This window comes from Gasterosteus aculeatus, chromosome 8, assembly GCF_964276395.1.
Source record: "Gasterosteus aculeatus chromosome 8, fGasAcu3.hap1.1, whole genome shotgun sequence".
Classification (NCBI taxonomy): Eukaryota; Metazoa; Chordata; class Actinopteri; order Perciformes; family Gasterosteidae; genus Gasterosteus; species Gasterosteus aculeatus.
Genome location: NC_135695.1, coordinates 11,303,255 through 11,323,574, shown reverse-complemented (window position 1 = coordinate 11,323,574; position 20,320 = coordinate 11,303,255). Strand labels below are relative to the sequence as shown.

At 40.6% G+C, this 20,320-nt stretch overlaps 1 protein-coding gene across 2 annotated transcripts in view; it reads right to left on the bottom strand.

Moving 5' to 3' along the window:
- Nucleotides 1–19,733, bottom strand: part of hmcn1 (hemicentin 1) — a 64,755-nt gene extending 45,022 nt beyond the window's left edge. The window contains exons 1-7 of one of the 2 annotated variants that reach the window (XM_040183962.2): nucleotides 19,666–19,733; nucleotides 19,220–19,530; nucleotides 9,093–9,163; nucleotides 6,889–7,047; nucleotides 6,676–6,798; nucleotides 5,831–6,002; nucleotides 4,731–4,837 (exon numbers count right to left, since the gene is read on the bottom strand). In XM_040183962.2, coding sequence (XP_040039896.2) covers nucleotides 4,731–4,837; nucleotides 5,831–6,002; nucleotides 6,676–6,798; nucleotides 6,889–7,047; nucleotides 9,093–9,163; nucleotides 19,220–19,475 — 888 coding nt within the window. In that variant the 5' untranslated portion in view covers nucleotides 19,476–19,530; nucleotides 19,666–19,733. Of the gene's footprint in view, nucleotides 1–4,730; nucleotides 4,838–5,830; nucleotides 6,003–6,675; nucleotides 6,799–6,888; nucleotides 7,048–9,092; nucleotides 9,164–19,219; nucleotides 19,612–19,665 lie in introns of those variants that run through there. The other variant, XM_040183963.2, reaches the window with a different exon arrangement.
- Between the last annotated feature and the right edge of the window lie 587 nt (nucleotides 19,734–20,320).

Below are 20,320 nucleotides of genomic sequence, written 5' to 3'. Positions count from 1 at the left end.
GCTGACACATGATTCTGATTTTTATACAACAAGAAAAGAACAGTATTTTCCATCAAAGGCAGAAGTGAGTGATCCAAATGACAGACAACGCACAACTGTTGTGTAAAAGCCTTTTGTGCTTTAACCATGCCTGCATGTATAGACAAGTAAATCATGGCTGACTGTCAAACACCCAAGCACGCAAGACATCATCAACCCAGAGATGACCCATTAAGTCAAACATTCCTGCTTTAATTAAACAACATTAACATGACCACTATAATCAAAGAGTGCATCATGCGGTGATCATCGCATGAAGGTCTTTTGAAGCTTCGGAGGAACAGAGACAGAATAATTACAATGAAATATAGGTGGGTGAGTGGTGGAAACTCCTCATCTTAGGTAAAACCCCCCTTGGAGGTGTTACAGACATTGACTCACAATGCTGAGGCCTGCATACCTACATTGTAATTTGCAAAAACCTAAAATGAAAGAGTATGTGTGAATTTACTGTAATTTTTAATTACTGAGTTATAACTGACATCAACTTGAATTCTTTGTAACAAGAAAACCAACAAACACAAATAGAGCGGTGCACTTAGGCAGACACACACCAAGCTAGAGATGAAATCACTCAAACAGTTCAGCAATACCAGGACAAAAGCACAGCCTTCAATGCTAAATGCTAATGCTACCCCTGAAAAACAATACATGTTGTGGTCATCAAACGTGCTCTAATGGCTACCTGGGAATTACCTCGGGCGATTAGTTGGTTGTAAAGTAGGCCATTATTAGGGGAGAGAACCTTTAAAGGTCACGCACTTACCAAAGACAGGAAAGGTCCCTGTCATTACAGCTACTCATTTCCCAATTTCACACCCAAATTGACCGGGCTTAAATACACCCTCACACAGTTCATTCAGCACGAGTACAACCCGGATCAAACCACCGATACAGATTTTTACTCTGAACACCTTCAGATGTCATCCTTTGGAATACATGCAAAGAGAGAACTGTAAAGTTAAAGTTGTCACTGTGCGTGGTTTTATTTGCTAGAAAACTGACCTAGAAACACCATTTTGAATTGTAGCTCATTTGAAGTGAACATTTTATTTCATTTAAAATTCTTTAAAGATTACTTTACATTTATTTAATGGATTTTATATATCACGATGATACAAAGTGCTTTGACTTTCCTTTACATATACCAATAAATTTTACTTAAAGTTCAAAATCATTGTTACAGGTTGGTTTTCTATGCATTTGGTCCTTTATATTTACTGTGATGCTTCTTTTCCCCCATTATTAAAATCATTGTATGCTTTGTTGTGTGTTAAGCAGGATACCGTTCTACTGTCTTCACACCAGAAAACCTTATATAAGGCCTGTGTACCTTTTGATCCTTTTACTGTAAAAAATACGAAATGAAAATACCACAGTTTTCTGTTTTTTTCGATTTAAATCTAAAATGGAAGTGGGCGGCCGTTTTCTGGTTTTTCGTTTAAAACCACAAAACGAGAGAAACTGACAACTTTTTACTCTGTTAATCCCTTTTAGGTTTTTGCCTATAAAACTAAAATACAAAGTGTAGCCGTTAAACCGGAAAGTATATTACTTTTCACAGTAAGAGTCAACGCAATGGAACGTTTGTATGCTAGAAATCCGTCTGCGATGCACGCGGTTATCAGGGTAACATTAGAAGAAAATAATAATCATAATAATAATCAATAATAATACTCCTGGTCTGTTGCTCTTGTTGTGTTGCGTCAGTAAACGCAGAGACAGTTTAATGATACGCAGATTAAACGTGTAGATCTCTACCAGTAGGTGGCAGAATACGTGTATTTAAACTGTAGATTTAATTATATTTAATTGTGTTCATGTTATTTATCCAGATTATTACAGATGTATTTAATGCTTATTTTATGTGATGTTTAGGGTTACTTTGCAAATTTACAACCATTGTTGTACACATCTTGTAATATTTATTTAGTTTTGGTTAATTTATTTTGGTTTATTTGTCACACTTCCATCCTAAATTGAATGATTAGCCCGAGAGGTCAAAGGGCAACTAGGACTTGATATAATGTTGGTCAAATGCTGTGGTTTGAGGAAAATGACTTGCCTTGTATGGCATTCAGACATTTTTACTCTAGAATAATTTACATCTAGAATATTTTACATTTTTTCTCACTAGATAAGAACAATAAAGAGATTAATATGTTCTTTTTTCTTCATTGCTACAATGCTACTGCTCTTAACTGCACGTTGGACACACGAGCAATGTATTTCCCGCAAATAACACTGGTCTGCTGAAGCCTGTTTTGGCAGGAGGGTGTTTTAAAACTGTTGAAAACTGTGAACGTGAACTGAGAGGATGAACATGGCCTTCAATATGTAGATAAGATTGCAGTTCAGTGACACTGGAATGTAGAAGATATACATATGTTGTAGATGTTTGGACAGGTTGTCTGCACACCTTTTACTTGAAATACAATACACTTTTTACTGGAAATACAGTATTAGTATCCTCTCTAGTTGTACATTTGAGTAATTTCCTCTATCATCACCAAAGTCAAAGGTCACATTTATCCTGAGATCTCCCCAAATCTGGACTTAATGGACGAGTGGCAATAAAAAAGCTGCTGTTGAAAGAACCATAACGAATCCTGTTTGGAGTTTTCCACAAGCCATGTGAGAGACACAGCAAACATGTGGAACAAGGTGCTCTGGTCAGATGAGACCAAAACTGAACTTTTTGGCCAAACGCTGTGTGTGGAGGAAACCCAACACTGCCCATCACCCTGAGCACACAACCCCAACAGGGAAACATGGTGGTCATGGCATCATTTCACATTCTATATTTGACCTATTTACAAGTAGATGAAAGAGATCAATATAACACGTGCTGACAATGTCTTCTTGTAACACCGATCAGGCATTTGAGTCCATCTTGAAAAATTGTGGCAACTTATTGAGAGCACTGTCCTGCAGTACACCAACATCTGGGTAAAGCACATTCCATCTCTGCAGTGTCACACTCGTGTTAGTGAGTCCACGTCTCGTCCACTGCTGTTGTTAACATCGCAGGAGGATTTCTAGCATACAAACGTTCCGTTGCGTTGATTCTTACTGTGAAAATCAACATACTCCCGGTTTAACGGTTACCGCCCACCTCCGTTTTACGGATTTAGAACGAAAGCGGAGGTATTTTCGTATTTTGGTTTTAAATATCAAAAGGCACACGGACCCAAGAGGAGGGCGGGTTACCGGCGCTCATCCTTTGAGTTGTTAGCATGCTTTTAAAATTACAGCCTTTCCAAACTACTATCCTTGGAAATACAATTCAATTGAGCTTAGACGTACTCATCAACACTGAGGTCACTGCAGTACAGTAAGAAGTCTCACCTGGATCTCTTACATATTCAAACACATACACACATTCTAACATGCAGTCTCACACAACCACAACGCACAAACACAAATTAAATTCTTTCTTTTTTTTTAAACGTGGCAGGGTTTTGACTTAAGAAACGGACAACAGGGTAACTGAGTTGTTTGTCTGTACACCTGGTATCATATCTAAATGTGAGAAACTGAAAAATACATAATTTATTTCACATTCATAACACTTATGTGTTCTTAGACTGGTGTGTCGTGTCCTATTAGCCTCACTGAAACACAGCATGGCAGGACAGTGAATCGCCCCAAAAGTATTTATCCACATTTCCTTCGATGTCCTGGGAAACACGGCGGCAGATGAGAGGGGGGTATTTTTAGCTTGCAAGGCAGAAAGAGCATTGCGGTTAACTTGCCGGCAGTTGAGAGAACAGGAGATTCTCTGAGGGGGATGATTAGAGGAGTAAATTCGCTGGGAGGAAGACGCATGAGGAAAAGAAGATAAGTGACGGAGAGGGACTCGTGATGTTAAATTAGAGGCAACAGAGGAACAGGAGAGTGGTACAGTTTACCATTTCTGAATAGAACCTCAGTCAAAGACTTTTGATGTGTTTTTTTAGGATTATGGTAAAGAGAGGAGCACTTTTCATCTTTGAGCATCTTTTATCCCCGACAAGTACCCAGAACCGAAAAAAGGGTCTTATGGAGGCCAAAAATGCATTCCAAACATCTGAACCTAAAAATCTGAAACTATAAAAAGGTCTGCTATGAGAACAAAACAAAACACTGAAAATCAAATCTTGTTCTCCTCAAAACTACATTTTTCTTGAAAAGGAAACTCCGAGATGACACAGTTTTCCATGTTATGTCTTCTCCTGTTAAACACGTTACACGGTTTTGCAGAGATGAGGAAAAGTGTCCCAAAAGAAGTCTACAGAGGATACAGGGGCCGCATGGGCGTCTTCCACAAATCACTCAGGTAAAAATGCTTTTCAAAACATCTGGCATTTCACAATGCAGGCGGTCAAATGTGTGATCTTTTTGGTATTATCTCATCGGCAGGGTGCAACTCCCTTCAACGCTTTCCAATTACATTTTCGTTTGCTCGGAGATGCTTTAAGCAGACAGTTAAATGTTTAGCATTTAACTATCTCAACATCTGATATATTACTGCAGTAATTCACCCTAAGAACCTTCCACGAGGGCTCAGCTCCCTCCCGAGACGGTTTGAGTTGTGACCTCATTTCAAGGTTACACTACTGAAGTATTTGCAGTAAGACAGCTCAGCCCTGAAAGTTGCTAGAAGAAGACTGCAATTTTACACACCTTCCCTGACAGAATGAAATGTTTACCTTGATAGACCACATCCCAGACTGCGGGTCCTTGATGTTGACGACTTTTGCAGAGTTGGGAATGTGCAGAAGCTCAGTCAGGCCGTCGCTCGTCCCCATGAGCTTTCCTGTAGGGCAACCGGCCAGATGTTTATTCACAGGTTACTGTACATACAAAATAATGAATGTTGTAAACATATATAGATGCAAGATACAGTGTGGTTTTAGCATTTACAGTACACAGTAGGTTTAATGAAACAACAATTCTTACATTAGTGGATTGCAGATAATATTGTAATGAATCAAGTCCTCCCGACATTACTTATTTCTGGTGTGTCCTCGATTGAGCTCTAAAATGTTCTCTTCTTCTTCAAACTCTTCATGTGTGATTGTGGAAATATTAAATCAAAATAGTCTAAGATTATTTCTGATTTAGAGAGACTGACACCAAGATCTGATCGTCTTTTTGCTTTTACAATCTATATTAGTATTTTGATTTTGCATTATCCGTGTTTTTATTATTTACATGCTAACAACATAGCAGGCAGAGGAAGGACCTCAATGATGATTTCCTTAACGTCTCATCGGCCCAACCCCTATACTCATAGACCTATGTTCATATTTATAACATCAATCAGACCTAATATATGCAATATCAGTATTTAAGTAATTTAGGGGAAATGCATAGGTTTTAGGCAAGTTTATTAATAGATATAGAGGAATAAAGTTAAGGGAGACCCAACATGAGGTGGCTTAGTAAGATTGTCCATCACCAGCAAATCTTACAACTTCCATGCTGCTTATCCAAGACTCACTGGTATTTATTCCCTTATCTGGCCTTCTAACAGCTGGAAAGAGCAGTATTACAAAACTCCCATTGACATTCAGATGGGTTAAATCTGAAAACTTCGGCGACCGTAAGGAAATATTTAAATAATTGTCATGCTCCACCAACCATTCAATGAGCCCACTTCTCCTGTATTGGAAGATCTGCATTTGTTATTTTTCTTAGGCTTATTTTCATTTCTATGTCACCAAACGGTATTACACATTTTCATATTTCATATTATCATATTGTGATAATTTGGAATTACACTGACATAAGTTAACACTTATCATACCCTGGGGATTTCTTATCTCAATGTTAGGTGCTGGGCCGCTGAGGGCCACAGTGACTTCCTTGAGGCTAGGGTCAAAGGGCATCTGCCAAGTGTTGCTGGCCGCACTGAAGTGATCAGTGGACAGCAGGTGGACCTTGGATGACTGCACGGCCTCCTCCACCCATTTCAGAACCTACGTCCAGGGGAAAGAAGTGTGGAGAAGGCAGAAACCCATTTATAGAGTGGCGAATGCAGATTGTCTCTACTATGATATAGATGCTAGTAAAGGTCAAAGATTTAAAAAAAGTCCACTTTGCAAATCTTAAACATAAATAAGCTACCAATTTAGATAGCGATACGTTCACTTCCTCAGCGGCACAAAAGGTCATCCCCTCAAAATGTGCAAAGTTTTCATCAGGATAGTTCTAACGTTCCCCATTCCCCATTAAGTGTTACTTAATATTGACATTTCTAATTTACTAAAAAAGATGGGAAAATAGTAAAGGACTCTCATGAAGTCTTATCTAAAGCTTTACAAGATTTTAATTCGTTTCTCCACTAACAAGAACCCTTATCGCACTGTAATAAAATAGCAGAATGATTCAAACATCCGACTTTGACCCACTGCCCAGTTCCTGACTGTTGATTTACTCCTCTTGGAAAGGTTAAAAAGAGCTATAGTATACATCAATAAATTAAATATTTCCCGTTCATTTGATCTTGTTTCCAGACCTGTACATGGACACGGCTAAATACATACTCCTATAATTTAATTTACACGGTTTGGTTACAAAGCAAGGCCGCGCTGAAATGATGTGAATGCTGTGACCAGAGAGCGTCCTTCCCTCCTTCAGTGATGCTCTTACCTCGTTGACCTGTTTCTTGTCTAGATGAAAAACCTGCCCAGAGCTGGTGGAGGCAATCTCCTCGTAAACTTTGTAGCCAATGTGAGTCCTGTCATCACAGTCTCCTGTCAGCACAAACACCACCTACGGACGCATATACAATATATATTACAATGTGAACTATTATCTCTAGAACTATACGATATATACTTTATAACACAGTAATATCCAAACCTGTGACTGTTTCTGCTGAATGAGCTGCAGAACTTCATTAGTCAGCCTGTAATCTTTAGAACGGGCATCCGTGAAAACGTAAATGAAGGATTCCGGCAAGGAGATCTCCAAGGCGATCTTAATGGCGCCAATGCTCATCTCCGGACAGTCCCCGCCTCCCTGAGAAAGAGAAGAGCATATCATATGCAGATAGTGTGCATGCACACGCACTTGTGTGAGTTTGTGAAACACCAACATTTTTTATTTATTAACATGATTTATTTTGTACATCTAGTTGTTGGTGTGACTTTAACCATGGTATTAGTTTTACCTGTACAACGGCAATGTCAACCAAACTGAACATTATCATATCATATAATATCTTACACCATAATACAGTAAACAAATAGTAATTCTCTAAAGGCTTATTGACATGTTTCTGCCAGTTTCAAATTTTCAAATCAAATTGTATTTGATTGCTCGGTGTTTTAGCAGCATCATTAAATGTCCGTGGTGACCTTCTTATCAGCAATACATAAATAGCACCGACATTAAATCTCTAAAAACACTGAATGCCCCGCGGTACCATTCTGTTATATCCACTACTATTATTACCATCATTAGCCACATTTTATTCACCATTGTAGCTGTCGTGCTACTACTGTTGTTGCTGTACAATAATGTACATAATCTGATGCTGTTCCTGAGCTCGTCCAAGGACACTTAATACTAATATTATTTACCTCAGTTTTCACTGTTTCCTGTTTCACTTTGACAATCACCATGTCTCTGTCTTGTTTCAGGTGTCTTGACTTCCTGTCCTCCTCATGTCTTCCAAGTGTGCTGATTGCAGCTGCCTTCCCGGTTGTGTGCACCGGTGTCTCTTTGACTCGCCCTCCCGTTGTGTACTTAAGTGGAGCGCTGCGTTTTGTCTGTTTCCAGTTTGACATCCAGCACTTTGGTGCCGCCGCCGCCAGTGAGCTCATTGATTAAGTCCACGACCCCCTCTGTGACTGACATCCGTCTACCGAGTCGATCGAAGTCCTGATATCAAAGACACGCTGTGTAAATACGTTTCATTGAATTGGCAGATACACCACATCCATGAACTTTGTAGCTTTTGAAGATAAGCCGCTTTAAATAGTTAAAGGCCTGTAAAAAAAAAAAATCTTGTCAAACAATTACTAGCAGCTGCAAACAACACAGTTAAAAGAAAATAGGTGATGGTATGTGTGACTGGGACTGTTAAATGTGTCTTTCTCATCCACTGTCTGTCTGTCTGTCTCGTTGGTAGGGTCAAAAACGTCCTCTGCAGCATTCCAACCAATACATTTATGTCTGTCAGAGGGGTTCAACAGCCAGGTTATATGCATCAGCGCATGAATAACATCTGGAGTGGAGTGAACCATGATTGTTAGCAAAGGGGGGAGGTGAAGAGACAGGAATCCTCTGTCTCTCCCAAACCCCAAAATCTCACCTTGGAACCCCCCCCCCCCCCCCCCTCATTCCCAGGCTACCTCCAACAAGACTGACTACGTTGCAGTGCACTTTGTTCTTGTGCCTGAAAAATGTAAAGGGTTTCCTTACATCTTCACCTTTAAAGATTTACATTTCTAGAAAATCTCTTCAGGGTTTTGCAGGTGAAGAGGGGAGGAAGAAACACAAACTCAGGAATAAAACAATAAGTGCGAGGAAACTGGATCGCTTCCATTCTACATACAACTTGCTCAAACAGCAGATTAACTGGGGCACAAGCCAAGGATGCAAATACACTTGCCAAAATCTCATTCTTCAAAGAACTGACCTCTGAATGCTAATGTTCTCTGTCTGTCATACATAGACATGAAGAGTACCAGCTTTACAGTTTTTCTTATTTTTTAAGTAGTACACAGCGGGGTTTCTGCTCAACTTTCATCTGCACAACTTCCTTTCTAGATTCGAATTTGGCAGAAATCTATTTAGCTTTCTAGCTTTGGCATTTTGTTTGTAATGGTGCAGCAAGTCAAATAAACATGCAATAAAGAAGTTTCTTTTTTAAATTTACAACAGTAAAGCCAGAACATGACCTAAGCCATGAGCTTTAGAACCCATAGCTAACCTTTTATATGAAGGATGAAAACACACTACAGCTTGTTACAGTAATTGAAAAAATAAATCATTGTTATTGAGGCCAGATGACCTGATGCTGCGTTCCTTGGTTTGATGAATGAGATGTCTGAACCTACCTGAACGTACAGCTCTCTCAGCTCATACTGGAACTTCTTGGGGTCTGTTGTGATTGTTACAGGTCCAATCTCTGCAAAGAGACAGATAAAATAAGCCCCTGTGATAATAGGGCGACAGGCTGAAGTTTGCATCAGATCAATAACTGAAGCATTTGGTTTACCAGAATTATTATGACCAAATACTAATACATTATTATTAATAATAATAATTAAGAATTCTCTCTGCCATTACTTTTGTTATTGATGCTTCATTGTTTGCAGACAAGATACAATTTCATTGAGTTATTGGAATGTTTTTGAGTCAATGTCTGTTCACGATTGGGCTAAATTGGGCGTCTTTCACTGTAGCATGAAAGTATAGCAGAACCTCGAGATAAGGACGACATGGCCTGTGCCCTGTACCTCTGCCAGTGTTTGTAGTCACTGCGGTTTCTCAGCTTACTTTGTTCTTTGCGTTAATGAGCTGCTAAGCCTCTTTTTGAGTCAAACTGTGTGACTTTAGCCACTGCAGCTGTGCTGGGGAAGAGCCTGATGAGGGGCTGCAAAGGCACACACACACACACACACACACACACACACTGCAGTTCTGCACATGCAAGCAACAAGGTTTCCCTTGTTGAAGAGAGGCCAATTTCAAAAGATCCTTGACTTTTAGAAATTGGATAGAGTTTGAACTGTTTTACAGCAGGCTTGAATGTGTGTCATGGCCTCAATATAGTGGAGTGCCATAACTCCTTAAACTTAATTGTCATTGAGAACCTTTTTATTCTGCTTCTGTCTCAAGTGTTTTCTTTCAGAAAGTAAAACATTTAAGGTTGTTGAGTTGCAATGAAAGCCATTTCCTTTTCTTTGCAACAAGCGTGAACTTTCATCTAATCTTGAGAGAACTCAACATGCTCTTTCAATTTCTATAACATACACAAACACGCAAAGAGCCTTTTTCCAAATTACACAGATTTTGGCATTCCTGTGAATCCTTACGGTGGAGAGTGAAGAGACTTTTGCAACGATGAGAGACATTTTTTTAAACTAACATGGAAATGTGTCTGGCTGCTCGGAACGGAACATGGATCTTCGGCCAAACTTCTCAGAGATGGAAAAGCTGACTTGTTCTTCCCTATGGGAGAAGTTCCCATGAACGACTGTTTCGTTTATAGTGATACTTGCCATAGTCTTTGCAGCAGAAATGTGGAAAACCATAGCTGATACTCATGACCTATAAACAGTGTTAACTACCAATGGCTTTATGACATGTGATAGCAGACATGACTACACACAAGGGAAATCTCAGTGCTTTGTTTTGTGATGACAACAAGGATAAGTGTGCCACTTATTGCTAAGAACATGTAGTCATTGTGAAAGAATGCTCTAAAGTCAGACAAGGAATAACAACAAAAGAGAGGAAATTATCTGCAGCACCTGTTGCCACAAATATAATTAAAAATGTCCTAAACGATCTGACAATTGAATCCATCTTTATAGTCTTACAGCATTCATCAGTAATGCCAGCTGTAAAAGCAAGCATCTGTAAATAACACGCAGACTTAGTTTTACGTCCGCTGACATATGGTCTTAAAAGTAATTTGCTGGAAATCAATGGGGTGAAGGAATTCCACGTCTTTCAACCAAATCAATTCAATATTTTGGGTTGAGTGATACGTACGACAGAAGAGCTTCATTAGCTGCTACAGTAAATACAGGAAATCGAAAGAGGCATGAGTCCTGCTCGTGCATCTGTGATGTATAGTGTATGAAGCAGTGACAGAGAACGCGTTCACTGTTTTTTCACTCCTGAAGGCAAATACCAGAATGTTCCTAACTCACAATTTCTCTGGTTTATAAATGCTTAATCACAAAGATCTAAAAACATGCAGACCAACAGCTTCCAAAGGAAACCTCAAACTGCACCTCCTGTTCATCAGTACCACCAGTAACAAACAGGACTTGTTATTGATTCCTATTTAGGCAACACGTTTCCTATACAACATTTCCAGGTTACAGTTGCAGGTAACAGATCCTGTATAACATAAGATGTTTATTAAGAGCATATAATGTAAGTGAAACTGATTTGTAGGCAAAGACATGTATTGCATGCATTCCCACCCAAAACAAAATCAGACAGGTTCCACAACATGTAACTGTTACAGCACTTCACAGCAACCGAGGCTGTGATGACACATTGGTGTCTGTCATACTGCCGACGCAGCGTAAAAACCTGCAACCTGTCACCCTGACTGTAAGCTATGAGGCATAATTCACATGTGAACCTGGGGAAAATGTACGCATAGAAACGGACCCAGACCCGGCTTTGCTTCTGCCTTAGACCAGCTTAGAAAAGTGGCAGCTCTTCTTCCGCAAGGAGCACAGCTTCGCCTCGCTGCTCCGCCTGGCTGTGAGCCAACTCCAACACCACGCTGCTAAACTGGCAAGCTTTACTCAGACACAATGTTGAAATCAGCCTGAAAGAATTTCCCAAACAGGAAATTGCAGCCCTGTGAAAAATTAGATCATGCTTTTAACCGAGTTCATATGTATTACCTATTACCTAGGAGAGAAGGTGGTTATTGTCCATCTCATGGGGAAATGTAATTTATTTTAAATGCAGTGGTTATTTCCGTTGTTCACATCTATGTGGTCACTTCTGAAAAACAACCTCACCTGTAGTGGTGTTTTATCAAAAATATGTTCTTTATTCACCTTGAGCCAAACTCATATTTTGTTATTCTTTCCCTTCCTGGCAGTATGACGTTTGAGAAGAATTCATCAAATGAGGCATTCAAATGTTTGCTTACAGCATCCAACCATTAGTCGTTCATATTCTCCGCAATGCATCAAAGACTGCCGATGTTCTCATCACTGTCAATATAAAGTCATATTCTCTATTACAGCCCCTATGTGTCTCCGCATTTCCTTCCTGCCATTGAATTATTGAGCTGCGGCGACCGAGCTGACGACAGACTTGATTTCAAACCGCCACAAACTGAAACTGTGATGGAAACCTCTTCCCACGACGACGAGAGAATGCAGGACCACCAGGCAGCTGACCGCGGCGCTGCCTCCGTTCTTCCACTTAACTCGATCCAATTGGATCAGTCTTGGGACGATGTACCATAAAAAAAACACAGATCTCTAATAATGGCACTTGTGAGTTCAAATGATCACACACAGCCTTTCACACATAAACACATATTGAGAAACTGATGCAAAAACCACACAGTATGTAATCCGCCCCAGATACACAGCCTGATGCACAGCGTGTTTCAGAGACAGATAACAGCTCTGAAACCTCCACCGGTCCTCCATCTGACCTGAGAACTGGAGACAGAACACAGAAGGGGATGCAGCCCTCTTTTCGGGCCAGTAGTGACCGAGTGTAAATTTCTGATTGTTGTTTATGGGGATGTGTGGTTCTGTGGTGTGACCATTCATGCAACAAAATAAACCCGGCGACCTTGCAAATGCAAATGGAAAAAGCTCCTGGCCGGGGTTTGTACTGGATACATTTATTTGGGCGTATACTTGCTGTCTCATATCTTCCTTGTCACTGTCCACTTTACGGGAAAGGACAAATAGGATTGTATTTTGGTTGTACAGGCAACATGATATTGTGTGAGAAGTCAAATATTAAATGTTAACTGTTAAGAGATGCTCTTAAACTAAAGTTGTAAAACTGTATTCTCCTGTAACCGTATAGTTTTGGCCTGAACACAAATGTAAACCTCCATTATCCTTTTAAAAGCCCCGACAGACGTGTTAACCTAAAATAGCGTGAGGGAATAGTTATTGTCAACGCCATCTTATCTGTAAAAACCTGCGATATGTGTGCAATTTTTGCTACGTGATATTTATAAAAGCTATGAGAACCACCACTTTGCTAATGTCAACAAGCACCTCTAGTTTTTCTAAAATGATTTGGAAAACACGTCAGTCACTTTGTAAAAAAAAACACAAATCAACAAAGTGAAGTGGAAAAGTGAGGTAAAAACGAATATTTTATAGAGTTTATATTTAATAATACAATTAATTCAAAGAAGGTCCGACCTATTTCCAGGTCGGGGGCCTTCAATGTTCCTGTATCATCGTATAGTGACAGAAAATGTTTGGGAATCACTGCATTAGCACATTAGTTCACTTTCATTTCCTTTTCATTTTCTGAATGATTGAATATTGTTTTTTTTTAATCATTTCGAATATTTGAAAAACAGTGCTGTGTTACTGACATTCCTGACAAGGTTATAGCACAACACTCCAATCAGTTCGCCATGTCTGACATGATCTCTTGCCAGTGACATTGACTCATTGATTCAGGTCTTATGATTAATGTTGTCGGAGGTGTGTTATTAAACCTCAGCTCAGCAATTCCAACTTTCCTCATACACATTCGGACGTAATTTTCTCTTAAATCCCAATTCTAAACATATTAAGTGCCAGTGAGGAGGATGAAAAAGACAAAGCTGAGGCTTACAAAGGCTTTAGGTTGTAAATGCCTCTTATTGAAAAGGCAAAAACCTGCACGGGCTGCAAATACACACAACTTATTTGTGTATCGATGGATGGTCTCCATCAAATACAGGCCAAAGCCCTGGCTTTTTAATTTGATTACCTTTCCCCAGAAATGAAGTGTTACCAATCCTGCTATAATAGGTACGTATGATGGGAGGAGAAACACTGATTTATCTCATGTTTTCACTGAAAATGTCTCGCTCATATATGGCTGTAAACTTGGAATTAATAGGATCATTAAACCTTAACAAGATTGTTCATGGCTTAATTGGTCTTTTTCAGTATACTAAAGCTGGTCCAGAGTACAGAATTAAATTAATGTAACATGAATTGGTGAACGTGTTGGCAAACACTTCCCTATTTACACATAGAGCAGTAACCTATATTAGTCCAATATTCACACTACTTTGACCTCTTTTATAGTCTCAACTAACTGCTGAGGGGAAATATCCAGCTCGTAAGTTCTAAATACTTCATTATGTTCACGAGCTAGCACGTAACTGCCCTGCAGAGCTGTGTAGCTTACAGTGAGTTTGTCTGTTCATCAAAACACTAAAAACAAAAGAAAAAGTTCACATTAAATAGCTCTATGACACTGAGGGACACTACAGGAGACAATTTATCTGTTTATGTCAAAAGGAGTCAATGAGTACATTTTCATTTGATCACCTGTTATATAAATGCATTCATCAGTGTCCCTTTGTTCAATTTATTCAGAATTAAAACATGTTACATTATTCTTTTTTAATTAGTGGGGCTGTACTTCTGCTATCCTGATTTCCTGATTTCACAATGTACATGACATGTGTTGAATGATCATCCAACTCAAATTGATGCCTGCAGGCAGAATAACTGATAAACTCTGTCTGATTCTATGGAAAGAACTATGTCACTCGAAGCATTAATGGTTTGATTGTAAATGTGACTCTACCAGGCTGCTGAAACCTTACACATGGTTCAACTGTACAAAAACAGCTCAGACAGTAAATGAGGTCATGCAATACAAACCATGGGAATGTTATATTCTGGCACCAGAATTTAATGGACATAAATCTTAAGTGTTACAAATAAATTATCCAGACCTTGAAAGTACGACATAAAATCAAATGGCCATGCATTCAAAAGTTCCTAGGAAATGGAACCTTAATTGTAATATCTAGACATCTGTTGAGCCTAAATTATCTACAAAACCACGGATCTGAGGGAAGCCCTTGTTAAAGGACCCAAGGTAAAAGTGCTGAGGTTGTTGCTTATTATTATGAGTGATAAAGCACAGGAAATGCTTACTGGAAAATACTAATATATAACATATATAACAGTATACATGTGTCTGCAGTCGGTATAGCTGGCAAACAGCAGCTGGAAACTGGGCAGTGACTTAGTTCAGAATAGTTCAGGACCTGAAACCAGGTCATGTTGTTTGAAACTAGATTTAACGTGTTATGTGACTCAAGCCTCCTTGAGCCTCTACAGAACCGTGGACAAACCAAACTGTAGAGCAGCATTCCAAAGGTGCTCCCCAACAAAAGGCAAGCAGTGGCAGCTATTATCAAAAACACCGTACTTGCCTCGGGTGTTTAGCTCTCCTTGATAAATGAACTTGGAGTGACTGGTTGCTTATGCTATGGACACATGGTAGGAGTTAAGGGTAGGTCAGGTAAACACGTGCGTCCCAGAAAAGGGAAAACACATCTTAGACACGTAGAGTAACAGTGAAGTTTTTTAGATCAAATTGAATCACGTAAATTATACTATTAGGTATGTGAAAAGTCAACCTCAGTGCTGAAGAGTATTAGTGGTTAACTTAGGTAATATTAAATGATTCAATCCACTGTTCTTTGAATTTAAATAGTCATACTAGTTTGTTTGTTTTTTGTTTCTTTTCTAAGGATTGCAGAGAGAACACTGAAAAAAGGAGGTCTGTGTTTTTTCATCAGTATACAGTATGTTTGGTCACAAGGTGTACAGAAGAAATACAGATTCATACATACTCATTCAAGTTCATAAGTAATCGGGATGTAAACTCGCACATTGGCATCAGACTTCTTATTGCCCAAACATTGAACCTGGCTCACCAATACTTTCAAACTGTCATAATAAATCTTATGAATGAATATATTTGCCGGCTTAATGACTCTTACAATGAAATCATTTTGGTTTCAGCAATCATAAGGCTTAATGCTACATGCTACCAGTCCCAGCTGTGGAGACATTGGGACAAATGTCTCGTTGGAAGGCATTAATAGGCCTTAGGACTGTGCTGTTTTTTTTTGTTTTGTATGTATTTTTTATTTTTAAATCGGCTTAGTCTGAAATAAAGTTTGATTCAGAAGTTTTGACTAGATCAATACTTCATCGTTAACTAAAATCCTGAGGATGGGGGATGAATGAATATTTAGTTTTGTTACATAAGTTACAACTTCCTTCTAGCCATGAAGCAAAAATGTCTTCACCAAAACTACTTTTCGTCATCTAGTTTCCACGTTTTTTTTCTTCTGTTTCTCTCCTTTTTTACCGCTGGAACACAAACTGAGGAACAAAACGTCAAGAGGATATTAATGAGAGCCCAGACGGTGATGTCAAAGTGCCCTGAAGGTCACGACCAGGGCTCAGAAACCCTCAGGACGGAACTCAGCATACAACCGAGTTTGAAAAACAAACGGTCGTATGAGAACATTTGTGAAGAGCCAAAGGAAAGAGAAATAACCTCTAAGCGCCGTTTACAACGTTCAATAGAGTCGTGACATTAAACACACATTGTAGAATGCCACACTCCTCTCCTCCTCTTCTTCTCCAAAAACCTCCACCTCTTGCTTTTGGCATTCCTGCCTAATAGCATCGTTATTGACTCCGTCCAACTAACCGCAAGTTCCTTGTAATCTCACGCAGGCGGGGCGCTCCAGACAAAAAAGAATGCTGCTCAGGAAAGAGGGAAACAAAGGGAAAAAGAGACCAACCACCAACAAAGGGGGCTCTGAGATAGGTGCCTTTGATCATGCAGAGGAGGTCAAAGCCGTCCCGTCATCTCCTCTCATCATTCCACACCCAGAGCTTTGGGCCATCTCCTCCTAACTGGCCGGGCAGACCCATCAACTCCGCGAAACCAGCTACGTCTCAACGACCTTTCTCTGTTTGACATCCTGTGCAGTGAGTGCAGACCTTTAAATAGTCAGTATGCTTCAAATGAAACCCTCTCCCCCCTTAAGCCTTTCCGATATTGCGGGGCTTCATCTGACAATGTTTTGCCGGTAAATTTGCGTCCTGTCCATGTCGACTTGTCTGTGACATTTAAAATTGGAGGACTTCCATGTTAACCATTATGGAAAATGGATGCCGAAATATGTGCCGCTTCTGATCTAGATGCAAACACCCTCCAATTAAATCATCAAGTCAAAACTGTCATTCATTCATTTTAAATCCTCAATGCCGGAGTGCACAGCTACACAACAACAAAAAAGTGTCTCTGACCCAAGGCCCTAAGGCCCTGACCCATCTCAAGCTCAAGCTAATTAAACACACAAGCGGGACACACACAAGCAGACCCTCTCACAGCAAGGTAGTGTTTACAAGGACGAGCATGTGTGTGCGGACGTCAGCAGAGTCATGAAGTACTTCAAGTACCTCCAGAGGACTCACGGACCACAAGCGTGTGAGTCCAGGCGCCTCAATGGAAGATTAGTCATGGTTCTCTGGACTGTAGCCGCAGAAGATAAGTGTTCATGTTCACCGCCGCTATTTCAACAGTGCCCAACGTTTCACAGTGGATTCTGATGAAGTGAATGTTGTTTTTGAAACGTACCTCTGTTTCATTGAAGCGATTTAAAACTGCAGCGCGAAAAATGCAACAACAGCTGCGCCGTTGTAAAGTGACTTGTGAAGTAGCGTCTTGCTTTCTTCATTTCTCCCCCAGCAGGATGGAAGAGGGGGGGGGGGGCTTCCTGACTGATCTTCCCACACGAGCCTGACCCCAAAACCCAGGCATCCTCTTGACACTCTCGCTTCACACACAAGCACACATACACACTCACACAGGCCGAGAGAGAGAGACTCCGATACACAAACACACTCTCTCGTGTTTACCGTGTCGGATTGCAGTATAAATAAAAGGGGGAGCTCCGGCCTCTGATTTAAACGGAGCCAAATCAAACAGGAGGGAGCGCGTTATCGCACCGGGTCGGATGGAAAGCAGAGAAAATGGATCCATGTCGGAATGAAACAAAACACAAGTTCTTATGTAAACAAAACGGATCATTTCAGGGGTCTGGGACATTAACGTATGACCGGTGACAGTAACTGCAGCGTCTGCTATGAAAAGTGGGCTTTTGCATAAACCCCAAGATTCTTTGAAAACTGTTGCTTTGTCAGAAATACGCTGCAGCTCTCTTTTCATCTGCTAATGATTGAAACTGGCCCCCTCTCTCCCAAGCAAACAATCATGAATTCAGCATTTATACTTGTGTATGCTGTGCATATTTCTTGAATATGATTATTATTCTAGGCACAGAATCCACGAGGAATTGCTCTCCATGAGAATCTGTGACACGCTCAAATGTAGCAGATGAGAGCAAACATCTGGGAAAGGAATCTATTTTTTCACCGCGCAGATCACCTCCGTCGATTCATCTCTTACTTTCTCTCTGCAGTTGTTAGTCGTACTCAAATGCTTAAAAGGACACTATTGAGTGCACACATACTTTGATTGATTGTCTTTGTTGACCTTTAGAAGGTTTATCTACGCAGACAAAATCAAGCATGTACCCTTAGTTTTTGCTGTCGATGGAGCATACTTTGGATGTCGAACACGTCTCACCTCCATATCAGCACACAGCATGACATCACCACGGCCTTTGATGGTGCTTTTGTAAGCGAGTAATTTACCTCTGCTCCCTCTCAGAAAATAGTAATTACAGGGACACAAAGTCTCTCCATTCCCCAAACTCTCAAACTTCAGTAACTTGGGTTTGATGGAAAAGATGAACTTTACTTAAAGAGAGATATAGCTAATGTAAGTCACTCTGTGTGGTCTCCAGTAGCTTTAACATCACATCATAACATCACCCCCCATGTGATTCGTTTAACGCTACCATCGCTGATTATTTAACACCCATCATTTGGAACTTCTCAGAGAAAAGACATCTCTCTGTATTAATGAAATATTTGTACAGCAAAATTAATTAACTAGATAATAATAATAACTTTTGATTAAATTCAATTCAATTTCGGTTTCATATTTAATACCGTAAATGTTAGCATATATGTGCACTAAAATTCACGTGCCTGCTGAGTTGACATACTGTGCAGGCGATGTTACCTGTCGCCTGCAGGACAGAGCACCCAGGGGTGATCTTAACCATTGCGCTGCATCGCAAACATAGAGCCACACACCAACCCGGGGCGGAATGCTAATGATAGTGACCGCCAGGCCGAACATCTGTGCGCGTCCCTCCTCTGGAGGTGTGAGGAGCATTTAGGGCGGATTGTGAGCAAACTATCACATTTCTCACTTTTCTGTGTGCGCGTGTCGCCACGGTGGAGAGGTAAACTCTAAATAATCCCCAAACGTGTGAACGTTTTGAATAAATAAATAAAAAAGAAGGAAACGTGTCACGCGTGTAAACAGATACCTGGATCGTGGAAGGGCACCAGGGCGAAGTTATACAGAGTCTTCTTCGGTCTGCTGAGGGAAGTTTCCAAAATCTTTGACGCGCCCTCGATGACCTGGACCAGGTCGTCGTACATGGAGCCCGTGACATCGAAGACGAACGCCAGGGTGGATGCCCCCTCCGGGATGTCCTCCTCCGCGGCCCCGGTGCCCGCGTCTCGCCCGGCGCAAAGGGGCACCGAGAGGAACAGGGACAGCCACACCAATCTGCTGCCCATTTCAGATCCGACGGGCCGCCCAAGTCCTGTGGGTTCCGCTCGCTTCAGTTGGAACCTCAGGGTGAGTCGAGGAATAAAGTTAGAGACATCGGGTTCTCAACAAAAAAAATGTTCTGAAACTTATGCAGAACACTTTTTTTTTACAAAGGGTGCAAGAAAAGGGGTCGGGGTGGTTGTCGCGACCTCTCACTTCTCTCTGTGAACGAAAACTTCAGCGGCCTCAGCAGCTGCAGCAGCCTGTTGCCCGGCGTCTTTAGAGAGGAGCCCCCGTTCAGCTCTGTCATACAAATACCCCCCCCTCCGCCCGCCCGCCCCCTCCCTTAGCTGGGCAGAAGGTATCCAACACACAGAGATCTGATTGGGTGAGATCTTTGGATGACTTTGAAAGACCCCTCGGCTTCTTGACTGTTATGTGTCCCGCAATGAAATTAAGACTGCAGTCTTAAATTGGGATCTGTTGTTAGATGAGCAGTGACACTCTGTTCTTGTGGACCTTTTCTTCTAATGCAGTTAGAAACAAGTCATTAGAAGGCCGATGCATGATACAATTTAGACTAAAAGGACGAAATAGTTTGAAATGCTGGACTTGCATGAGTGAAGCTAGAAGCTTGTTAGCTGTAAACCTGGATAATCGAAAAGCAGCGATTGGGTGATTGGGAGCTCTGTAATGCTACCTAGTGGTTGTTGCTTGACCTCACAAGTAAGTGCATACAACTATATAAACATAGTCATTTTAATAGTACAATAACAGTATACTTTTACTTTAAAAGCCTTGATATGAAACATCTTGTAAGTTTATAAAAATCATCAACAACAAAGTTAAAATGTTGTCCTTCACAAGTACT